General features: G+C 37.7%; 1 protein-coding gene and 1 pseudogene across 2 annotated transcripts; one reads left to right on the forward strand and one right to left on the reverse strand.

Annotated features, from left to right (window-relative positions):
* Positions 1–2,426: 2,426 nt before the first annotated feature.
* DPY30 (dpy-30 histone methyltransferase complex regulatory subunit) lies at positions 2,427–11,522 on the reverse strand. Of its 2 annotated transcripts, none has more exons than XM_020907969.2 (5): positions 11,414–11,522; positions 11,102–11,174; positions 10,969–11,016; positions 4,474–4,616; positions 2,427–2,780 (listed from the first exon to the last, which is right to left on the reverse strand). In XM_020907969.2, the coding sequence occupies exons 2-5, from the start codon at positions 11,135–11,137 to the stop codon at positions 2,708–2,710; spliced, it is 300 nt and encodes a 99-aa protein (XP_020763628.1). In that variant the 5' UTR covers positions 11,138–11,174; positions 11,414–11,522; the 3' UTR covers positions 2,427–2,707. The 2 variants fall into 2 exon arrangements, with proteins under 2 accessions (XP_020763628.1, XP_020763629.1); XM_020907970.2 differs by lacking the exon at positions 11,414–11,522 and adding an exon at positions 11,275–11,404.
* LOC110146896 (transmembrane protein 33 pseudogene) lies at positions 6,910–8,748 on the forward strand (annotated as a pseudogene).
* Positions 11,523–11,733: the final 211 nt, after the last annotated feature.

Genomic DNA, 11,733 nt, shown 5'->3' on the forward strand with positions numbered 1-11,733 from the left:
GCCTTAAGGTGTTAAGATCTTATGTCTAAGATCTTACTCTACTTTCAAAAAACCTGAAACTGCATACATTATAGGAGTGGTGTGTGGAAGAAATACAGAATTCCAATCAAAGAACCCATACCCAGAGCAATGGCTGAAATCAAAAATATTACCAATAATAGATTAAGATTTTTAAAAAAAACTATCCAGTGTCTTTTATGATTCCTTATTATGATTCCTTTTAATCTATCAACCAGATTAGAGGGCTTCTATTGTACACACAAAGACAGACTGATATTTTTCCCAAGGAAAAATTTTAAGCACACCTGAGGGCAATACAGCATTAAGGGGGAGGGAGCCAATACAGCATTAAGCTTGGTTTGAATCTCTGCCCTGAACTTACTTCCCCTGTAACTTTAAGCAAGTTAATTCAATCTCACTTTTCTCATCTAAAAGTGAGTTATTAAACCTCCATCATAGGGTTTTGAGGATTAAATGACAATTCATGTATTTAGAATGGTGCTTGGCATATGGTACATGATAAGCAGGATGTGCACTGCCAGCAAAAGACACCCCTATTCTCAGCCCTTACTGAAAAAGGTATCAATTTTAAGATTGAATAATTTAAGCCCTATCTTGAAGATAACTCAATAGAACACTAAAATTAATGCAGTACTAGGCAGAGTACTGAATTACTTCTAAGTAGTCAGACACGACTAAGCGACTTCACTTTCACTTTTCACTTTCACTCATTGGGGAAGGAAATGGCAACCCACTCGTGTTCTTGCCTGGAGAATCCCAGGGACGGGGGAGCCTGGTGGGCTGATGTCCTTGGGGTCACACAGAGTCGGACACGACTGAAGTGACTTAGCAGCAGCAGCAGCAGTCGCTAACCAAAGGTGCTATGAGAATGCCTTAGAGTTTTTCCCAAATTGAGAAGCCCAGACTCTATCCCAGTTGCATCAGGCTCTCCAGGGTCCAGGCATGCATAGAGATATATAACAGATATAATTTCTATTTACACTTTTAATATATGTATGTATATATTTCTATATGAAAAGTTTCACAAGTGGCTCTGATGTGAATCGCTGATGGACTGTTAAAACTATATTTTAATAAAAGACTACCCAATTAGTACTTACTCAAATATGAAAATAACACTAAAAAAAAAGGTAGATTAACATATTAGTCAAATCACCAAAATAAATTTAGTGAAATTAATACTTGCAAAAACTATAAGCAGTGTATGAGTCCAGTATTTCCAGGTTTATCCCATTCAGACCTATCAACCCACATAGATACATCAAAACCATATCACCTCCCCAAGCATCACTCCTTTTTTGCTATATTAAAGAGAACTTTAGTAAGTTTATGCTGTATTAAAGAGAACTAGAAGACATACCATGTCAGCATTACATTTCTAACTCTGCCTTCACATGTTTAGCTTGGAGGCATGTCTCTAACGTGCTTCCAAAGCAGGGTTTCTCAACCTTAGCACTACTGACATTTTGAGCTGGACGATTTGGGGGTATGCATGGGACACCCAGGTTGTCTATGCATTAAGATATTTAGCAGCGTGCCTGGCAATTATCCACTAGATGCCAGTAGAATCTCACCTTACTCCAGTTATGACACCAAAATGTTTCTGGACATCCCCTAGTGTCCCTTGGGAAAGGAGGGGAGAAGGGTGCGAAATCACTCCCAGTTAAGAAACCAGAGCTCTAGTGAATGTTCTTCCTGCCTGGCTCTCTGCAGACAATTTTCTCTTTACTGAGCTAGCGCATTATCTCAATTTCTTCATACAGGACAAAGTGAGCAGACCTGAAAAAAAAAAAAGGACTAGCTTTTTAATTGCAAAAAGCAGCAGTATGTTAACTAGCCCAAGAATTTCTCACTTAGCTATCAGCAACACATTGGTAGAACTGCGTCTCAATGCCCATTCAAACACTTACCAGCTGTGTGGCCTTGAGCAAGTCACTTAACCTCTCCCAATCAGTTTCATCTGCAAAATCGGAATAGCAAGATCTACTACTTTGCAGAGTTGCTACATTAGAGATAATTTAAATAAAATAGTTCTGTCCCTAACACATAGTAGAACTATAATAAATGATATCTACTACTATATTAATAGCATAAAGGTTGATAGCACTGAAGGATATTGGACACCCTCTGCAGTACTTATAACAGCACTCCAAATTTATTGTGCATTAGAATCACCAATGATATTTGTTAAAAACTGAAAATGCCCAAATCCTATTCTCTGAGAGATCCAGGAACAACACTAGAAAAACTGGCTGAGAGTTTTCTATATTCGAATTGACTATGGTGTATTTTTCACACTGTTGTAAAACTCTGCAGCATGTTAAGACACATGGGAGCAAGACACATGAAAACAACTGAACCGCATAAAATATTTGCCATACAGAACAAAAACTACTGTAAAATAATGATGTTTTAACAGTTTATTTCGAAGGTCATTTTAAAAACAAAGTTAAAGACAATCTGAAAAAAAATTGCACGGAACACACTCATTAAATAAGTTTGTGATTAAATCAATAAGGGAAATGATGTCTTCTTCTGCAACTCCGAAATAAGTTCTGTTGTCCTGAAGGTTCTTATTCTTCCAAAAAGGGTGGGGTGGGGTGGGGGGGGATCATGGCAATTAAAGCTGCCTCTTAATCATGTAAATCTACAGTAGAAACCAAATTTTTCTGTTCTTCCCAATAAGTCAGTTTCGATCTTCAAACTGTGCCTTGTTTTTTAAAAGATATGATGCTAGAAATTCAATGGGATTTGGTGGTCTGTAAGGGAAAAGAAATCCAAATTTTAGAAATTTACATTCTAGATGCGTTAAATGTATTGTTCCATAAAATCTCTTTTCTTTTGGCTGTGCCATATGGGACATGAGATCTTAGTTCTTGGACTAGGCATTGAATCTGTGCCCCCTGCACTGGAAGTACGGAGTCTTAACCCACTGGATTGCCAGAAGTCCCTTAAACATATTTTAAAATTAAGCAGTGGGTAGGAGGCGGAGCTGGAAGAAGGCGGTCAAAAGGTATAAAATTCCAATTGTAAGTACAAAGGATGTAATGTACAACATGACCATAGCTGACACCGCTATATGACATACAAGAAAGTTGTTAAAAGAGTAGATCCTAAGAGTTCTCATAACAAAAAGATGTTTTCTTTTTTTTCCATTGTATCTATGTATGAGATAATGGATGTTAACTAAACCTATGCGGTAAAACATCATGCTGTATACTTTAAACAGTGATGTATATTTTTCTCAATAAAACGAAAAAAATTTTAATAAAATAATGTTATTTCACATTTATCACCTTTACATATGTACTTTTTGCTGATAAAACAGGTCCAAAGATGAAAAGTTGGGGGACCATATATTTTAAACTCCATTATAAAAAAGCATATTTAGAACTGATTTACAACAATCTCTAAACATTCTCTTAGCACTTTAAACAGCCTTTTGAGCTAACTAGACAGAGACAATACTTGTTACATAATAATTTGATGGATTATTTTGCTAAAATCCCTTACAATAAATGCAAAAACTTTCATTTATTAATAGAATATTACTTTAAAACTTTTTCAAATTTTAGGCTTCTAGAATTTAAAGTAATATTTAGAATTTCCAATATACTGGAAATTTTACAGTGTTCATTATTAGTCTTTTGAGAAAAATATCCATGCAAGAACAATGGAGTGGGTTGCCATTTCCTTCTCCAGGGGATCTTCCCCACCCAGAGACTGAACCCCCATCTCCCATTTCTCCTGCATTGGAGGGAAGGTTCTTTACCACTGCGCCACCTGGAAGCCAGTTACATCCAATAAATACTGACTAATGTAACTTACAAAAAAATTTTCTTATTGATTTACTTATACAAAAATAATTTAGGTAGAATTACCAGGGGAAAAAACATGTACATAACAGAGAAAAAATTGTAATCTTGCTAACAAAAAAAATGTAAATTAAAACAACTTCATAAAAAAAGTTTATAACACACGTGTAGTTAAGGCTATGATGACACTGGAAGAATCTTAAGGATAAACTTTTCGATGGAAATATATTATTATGGGTCAAACACCATAAAAATAGTCATGTCATTTGAAATAGTAAACCAACTCTTGGGTGTTTATCCTAAGGAAGTAATTAAACAAAAACAAAAAGAAATGAAAGCAGATAAACTACCTAGTGACCAACAGTAATAAAGGAAATTGGACCTAAATGTTCAAAAACGAGATATAAAATTACATGTATACCATGATTACAAATATGCACATGATCTAAGACTAGTATAAAAATACAATGTCTGAACTGAGGTTATGTCTGACTTCTTTTTAAAGAATCTTTAGTATCTATAAGTTTCTTATACAGTAAAAGAAATAACTACACATAACTAATGATATTTCAACCAGGGAAGTTTTTATTTTGCTTTCTCTGGTAAGCCCATTTGCAGAGAGACACTATTATCTTACCTTTCCTTTGCAAGTACAGCAAGTCCTTGTAATAAGATAGGCACAACTGTCTGATCCAGATAGGCACGAGTTGGCAAAGACTGGAGATCCACTTTCTGTTTTGATGACTTTTCTGCATTAATTTTCTCATTTTCTACTATCCTCTAGAGAATTCAAAAAAACATGCATAAATATTAAAACTGCAAATCTCTATGCCAAAATAAAATCAGACCCATTTCTAAATGTCACTCAAGAATTTTCTAAAGGCACCATTATATCTCATCCTTTTAACGTCATATCTCCATATCCTACACTTACTTTCTCTGCCTTTTTTAGGAGCAAAAATAAGTACTTTTTCTCTGAGAATACCTTCCTACAGTGTGCTTCAAAAAAAATCTGGACATGACACTAAGTAGCACGGAATCACAGTGAGAAAACTAATTCTGTTTCAATTTTTTCATCACATAATATCAAGGACAAAGTCTCAGTTTGATACTAACATGTCTCTAACACTTCTGTAACACTTGCTAACCTCCCATCTTAAGACAGGGAACAGGCTTCAGGCTCAGAGGCTTCAACAGGCAACAGTCTAGCTAAAATTTATACCTGTTTTGTAGTCTCTGTTTTGTATTTCCTGTTTTCATTTTTACAGTTACCTCTACCACAATGAGAATGCTTTTCCATTTATGTTTCTTTTTAAAATAAATGCATCTGATTTTTTAAGTAAATTTAAGGAAAAATATTAAGTAAAAATAGCCAAAAAACAGATGACATGACTAATATGGGAAAGATCATTACTGTGATATTTAAATAATGTTTAGAAAATGATGACTTATACTTCCTTCACCTAAGTATCCCCATGCGAAAACCTGGGCCTTTCATATAGATTATCTGATATCCAGAGTATCAAAAATGGCTTTACTAAAAGCTGTGCCTTCTGAAAATCTACCATTTCAGAAATTTAGAAATAAGTGGCTATCTCAAAAGACGAAACACTATTAAGAGCACTTTTATTTAAAGAACTTTTATTCCAATCATACTAGAACTGGATATAAATGAGTCAATAATTATAAAAACAATTTTTCTGTACTTAATTTTTTTAAAGAAGATTTTATTTTGTAAAAACTGAGAAAAAACTTTAAGCATATAACATACATACCGTGCTTTTCAAAACATTTGCCAGAACTATCAGATAACTTGTCTAATTTTGCTTATGACTTTTCAGTCTAATTTTTGGACATAATAAAAATAATTATATACACTAATGAATAGAATAGCTATTTTATTTGCCTATAAATTAAGAAACTTTCTTGTTCATCAGTAAATTGCAACAAATATATGATAAAAACTAGTCATTTACATGACATCCCGATACCTTAACAAAAAACAGCAATACCTAAGCAACTCTAATAGATCCTATAATAAGGTCCTTGACAAGTTCTCTCATTTATATCATTTAAACATTCACTAAATACTTATTATGTACTGTAATGCTTAATTTTAGTAAAGTCAAAAATCCTAAATTAATCTAAAAAAATTTACAGCTGACCCCTGAACAACATGAAGGTTTGGGGCACCAACCCGTTCTGCCCAGCCAAAAACCCACCTACAACTTACAGTTGGCTCCTCCCTATCTGCGGTTCTCTATCTACAGTTCTACATCCTTGGGTTCAACCAACTGGAAATCATGCAGTACTACAGTATTTACTATTGGAAAAAATCCACATTTAAGTGGACCCACCCAGTTCAAACCTGTGCTGTTCAAGGGTTAAACGTATATCCAAATACACACACACACACTCATGAGAGATGAAGCTTTTAAGAGTGTAGACCACAAAAGTGGGAAAAAGTCAGGTGAATCCTATGATTGCCACGCTTCCTGCATCCTGCCTGGAGAACTTACAATGATACCCAGGAAGAAGGAACCAAGCAGAGCCCTGCAGTCTCCCTCAGCTGAGAGGACAGAGCTGAAAAATCAGAGAGACCAAGGGAACTAGAAATCGCAGAGCAGAGTGCTAAGAGGACAATTTCACAGAAGGGGGTTGATCAGAAAGAGACAAAGAGACTGTCTCCCAGTCTTCAGGTGAGTACTAGTCAGAGCATGAGTGTGAGGGAACTACCCAAGGCCGGAAGAAAAAACCACGTAGAAGAAGCACATGGCACAATCCCCAGAGCTCAGACAGACCAGGAGTAGTTCAGCGTCCTATGATCCAGAATGAAAGCCTCATGACACGTGAAGCATTGGGCAGAATACACAAGGAAGAAATTAAGCATGAACTAAAGGCTAGTCGGTTAGCCACTCAGTCCTGTCTGACCCCATGGAGTGTAGGCTCCTCTGTCCATGGAATTCTCCAGGCAAGAAAACTGGAGTGGGTTGCCAAAGGCTAATCTGGTCCCATCTAAAAAAGCTTAAAGGCAAACTTCAAAAGGATCAAAATGTTTCCAAATAACTTGACCATGTCCCAGAACAAAGCTCAAGAAGGTCTGAAGAAACGCAAAAAAAAAAAAGCACCAGCACCCAGCAAAGTGCACAGTGCAAAGCCTTCAGTCAAGATTACCAGACAGATAAAGAAGCAGGAAAAAACTACCCATGATGAAGAGAAAAACCAATTCACAGAAACAGACTCAGGAATGATACAGATAGCATTGGCAATGCATTAAGCTAGTTATTACAATATATTCCATATGTTTAAGAAGACAGAGGAAAGAATGAGTAAATTAAGCTAACAAAATACTTGAAAATATTTGAAGAAATGTCTGAATTTTCAAATATCATTAAAACTCTAAATGCAAAGATCCAAGAAACTCAATCCTAAGAACAAGAAACATTAAAACAAACAAAAAATTATGTCAAGACACATCAAAATCAAGTTATCTAAAACTAGTAATAAATAAAATCTTAAAAGCACAAAGAGAAGACATTTAAATATGGAGGAGCAAAGAGAGTAGGGATAGAACACTTTTCATCAGAAACAACATCAGCCAGAAGACAGTGAAGCATATCTACACTCAGCAAATATACCTCAAAACAAAGGCAAGATAATTATACCTTTTTAGACATTCAGAACCTTAAAGAATTCCTTACCAGCAGATCTCCACTACAAGAAACGTTAAAGAAAACCCTTCAGGAGGATGGGAAATGATGCCAGATGGGAAGCTGGATCTACACAAAAGGCTGGAGAACCCAGAAACAATAACTATATGGATAAACATGACTCCTTCCTCTTTATGTTTAAATCTCTTTTAAAGAGATAATTAGACAGAAGTGAAGGGAGCACTTCTGGGCTCCACAAACACCTGGAGCAGGTGGCGTCAGGTCGACCCTGCTGGGCCTCTTTCTGCAGTTCCGCCTTTGCTCTGGTCTTTCTGGAAATCTTGCTGGTGCCAGACAGCATCCCAGATGTGTGTGAGGGACTCCCATAGTGCATAAATGCCCCAAACGGCCCCCAAGGAGCAGGCACAGTGCAATTCTTGACGGCCAGTGAACTGAAGACAACAATGTGGCTTTCTGGCTTGTCCAGTTTACTGTTCTGTTTGCTTGTTCTGCCTCTTGCTGGGTTGCGTGAAGCGGCAAGCTGTTACCAGCGTGCTTTGCTGGCAAGTGCTCTGACTAGGGCTCTGAGGCTGCACCGAAGATGACTTCGCTTCCAGTTAAGCAGAGCCTTCCTGGCCCGAGCTCTGTTAGGGGACTGCTGGCGCTACCTGTTGTATTCACTCATATTTGTCAATTCGTCCCGTGACAATGAATATGCTCCCCGTCTTGTTATTCTCTTGGCTTCAAGCTGCCACATACTGGGAAAAGGCACTTAGTGCAAAGGGTTCAAATAGTTTATCTCTACTGAGACCTCTCTTGCATAAATTAAGCACTAATCAACAGAATATTCTGAAATTCATTGCTTGTCATTAAATAATCTTGATGCCTGCTACAGTTTTTATTCTTTTTTAGTAGCCAAGAAAGTTTGCTCCAGCTTTTTATATACTATAGACTCCTCAATACCGCTCTCAAAGAATTGAGGGCTGTTGTTGACTATCTAATAATGAAACCTGCTTGCCCAGGGTTTGTGAGAAGACTCTGTCTCCAGAGCATTGCCTTGATGAGCAGACTAGCACAAACAGTTGCATAGTTTAACATCCAGCTAAGTTATATGTAATCTAAATGAGTATTATTAGCCACTGGTACTTCTGTTAGAGATGATTAATTCCAGCTGTAAAACTGACCTCAATGCAATTTATAGAAATGCATCTCAAAAGAAAAATAATCCTTTTCCCAGCATGCTAAATCAAACTTTTAAATACTGAGGAACTTTACTGTACTGTGTTGTTAATGGTTAAGTAAGTTTAAACCTTGTGACAAATGTATCAAAAGTTCTTTAGACTGGTGTGCCTTAATCATGAAGTACACCTATTTCTCTTGTAAAAATAGCTATAAAATTTGTTTTCATCTAATTGGTAACCTTAGTTCGTATCTGGCATGAGTTGATTACGGTAATATTAATGTGTAAATTCAGCATATTTTAAGACAGTATTCTTTTGCCATTCAGTAATTTTAGGTGATTTTAAGAACACTTCCCACTGTGTTTAATTTCAAATTTTTTCTGAACCAACCAAGTGCTCCTTGGTTAGGACAGATTTATTTTGGATATATCATTAAAATAGGAATTCTCTATGTATCTTATGCTATGATCCTCCAAATTTTTATTTTCATAATTACTTCTATGGCTTCGAATATTTTTTTTTTAAAGGTCCCACTGTAAGCTTGTCTGTTAGCCAACTGGGTAAATATCTGTGGTCACCTAGCATTTTACATTAGAGAGCAGTAGTCAAGACAGTTTTCCTTTCAGAGACCATTGAGTTAACATTTCTCAAATACAAAATCCTCCTTTTTTTAGAAATGTGCACATGTAAGGTCCTTATACCATACATGAAAAGATACCACTTGGAGGCAAATTGTGGGAAGTTAAACTTCTGTACAAGTCCTAAAGCAACCACCAAAAAAATTATATGTCAATAATGGAAATAAAATGGAATTCTAAAAAGAAAAGCAGCAGCTGTAGAACAGTGATTTCCAGACTTTGAGATATCACAAACAAGTAAATTAACAATAACATATTGAAAGAAGGGACTAACATAAGGTTGTTAACTCTATTTTACCAAGTAAAACCTCATAAACAAACAATTATTATTTTACTATCACCATTAACTCATAAAAGAACAGGCATTTTAAAATTATGGAAGCAAGAAAACCAATCACCAAATAATGTAGCATCGTCATTCATTCACTCCACTTTCCTTTTTTCTCGCTGTACTATGGAAATTGGTCTGAAGGTTTGAAAAAATGTATTTGGTATCACTGTATCATGGCTCTACCTCCAAATACAAGTACCAAGAAGAAAAGACTGCACTGATGCCTAAAAATAATCCTCTTAAATGACTAAAACACTAAGTGGCATAGAGTATCTTCATCTGATTCAACATAGCAGTTCAATTAAAAACTGCATCATGAAGATTCAAATTCTCTTAACCCTGATATCAAACCAATAAATAATCCTGGCAATTTACAGGCACAGAGAAGTCACTCCACATGACAGGGAATTCTGGAGTTGATCAAGGTCAGCAATATAATTTAATCCCACCTCAAAAATGTCAACCTGCCTAGGTTTAAAACACAGTTCACCTTCTTCCTGGTGAACTTAGACAAGTTAGTCAACTTCTCTGAGCCTTGCAAGACAGAAAATACACAAAAGTTACTTAACGCTAATATTAGTAGCTATTACTATTATTATTGTACTTGGAAATGCTCCTGCCCTCATTTATCCAAACTTTATTACTGATGTTTTTCTTTCCCCCATAAAACACACACAGCTTCTCTATATTCCTAACCAATCCGACCTAGCTCTGGTTAATTCAACTGTTCTAGCATTTATTCTTTCACTTACAAAGTAACCGCTTCTTTTAGAGAGTAACCTCTTAATAAATGCATGAAAAAGCTTTATAAAAGTATACCTCCTTTTGTATACGGTTTTGCACATGTACTCTCTGAATTCAGATTTAACCATGTAAGGCAAAAACAGTGTCTACCACCTGTGTTATGCTTCCAATGTCTCCTGCTAATGAACTCTGCAAAGATATCAACCTTGACTAACTGTTGACTTCACCAGCACACTATCCGCTACAAAAACAATGGGTTTCCTAATTGTAATGTGCAGTTTTTCCACTGCAATATTCCAACAGAACATAAACAGACACCAAGCAAAACGATTGACAATCTCCGTTAGTAATACATGTTTCTTTCTCTATATCATTTTCAAAGTTCAACCTCTGGACTCAGCTAATATGTACGTCTACATAGCACGAAGCATTAGTGCTGCTAATAAAATAAGCTGCCCATAACGTGACACTACTTGGTTCAGATGATAAAAGTTTTCCCTTGTGCAAAGCAACCTAGCAAAAATGGATCCCAAGTTTCTGCAGCTCTTAAGAGACGCAAAGATATGGCATAGGAACTGGGCAAGTTACCTCGACGTTGTCTGTGAGACCATATTCAGAGTGGGGATTTTCTGCAACCTAGAAAACAAAACACAAGTCTCAGAGGCATCACCCACTCTTCCTTGCTGCACACTGCCAGCCTAAATCCAGGGCCTCCTAGTACCTGCGTCTGTCCCTCCAGCATCTGCTCTGGCTCCATGGCGGACCCTGCAAGTCACACTCCCCCGGATACCAGTCTTGGAAAACAAGAAAAACCGTGAGTTACCCGGGAGATTTTAAGAAAGAAGACGCCGGGATGGAGCCCAACCCAGTCCCGACCCCGCCCCTCACCCCCACCTGGGCGCGGGAGCACCACGAGCTGTAGAGGAGCAGGATGGGACAGTCCACGACCGGGCGCCCGCATCAGGTCCGGTAGCCCCGCGGTACTCCCAAGAACCTAGAAGAGGTGGGGGGAAGGGGAAAGGGAGCTGATTACCCGCGCCCAAGCCGCTCGTTCCTAAGAGCCCTGCACCGCGCCACGAACTCCCAGCACAAACCGCTTCGGCCGTAAGTGGCGGATGTCGCACGCCTGCCGCGCCTGCGCAGAACTGCACAGCCGGGCCCGAGCTAGACAGGACCGGGAGGCTTTGTAAGTATAACGTGCTGTCTGCGATAAGCAGCGTCCTGGCTTACGTGTGACCCGCGGTGTGCGAAACAATCGTTCCTTGACCTGCCTACGCTGAGCAGCCGCCCACCTGCAAACCCAGTGAATATACCAGCTGTCAGGGGTTCGGCCCGGCCATCCCTCGGTGCTGC

Source organism: Odocoileus virginianus, chromosome 2 (assembly GCF_023699985.2).
Source record: "Odocoileus virginianus isolate 20LAN1187 ecotype Illinois chromosome 2, Ovbor_1.2, whole genome shotgun sequence".
NCBI classification, from domain to species: domain Eukaryota; kingdom Metazoa; phylum Chordata; class Mammalia; order Artiodactyla; family Cervidae; genus Odocoileus; species Odocoileus virginianus.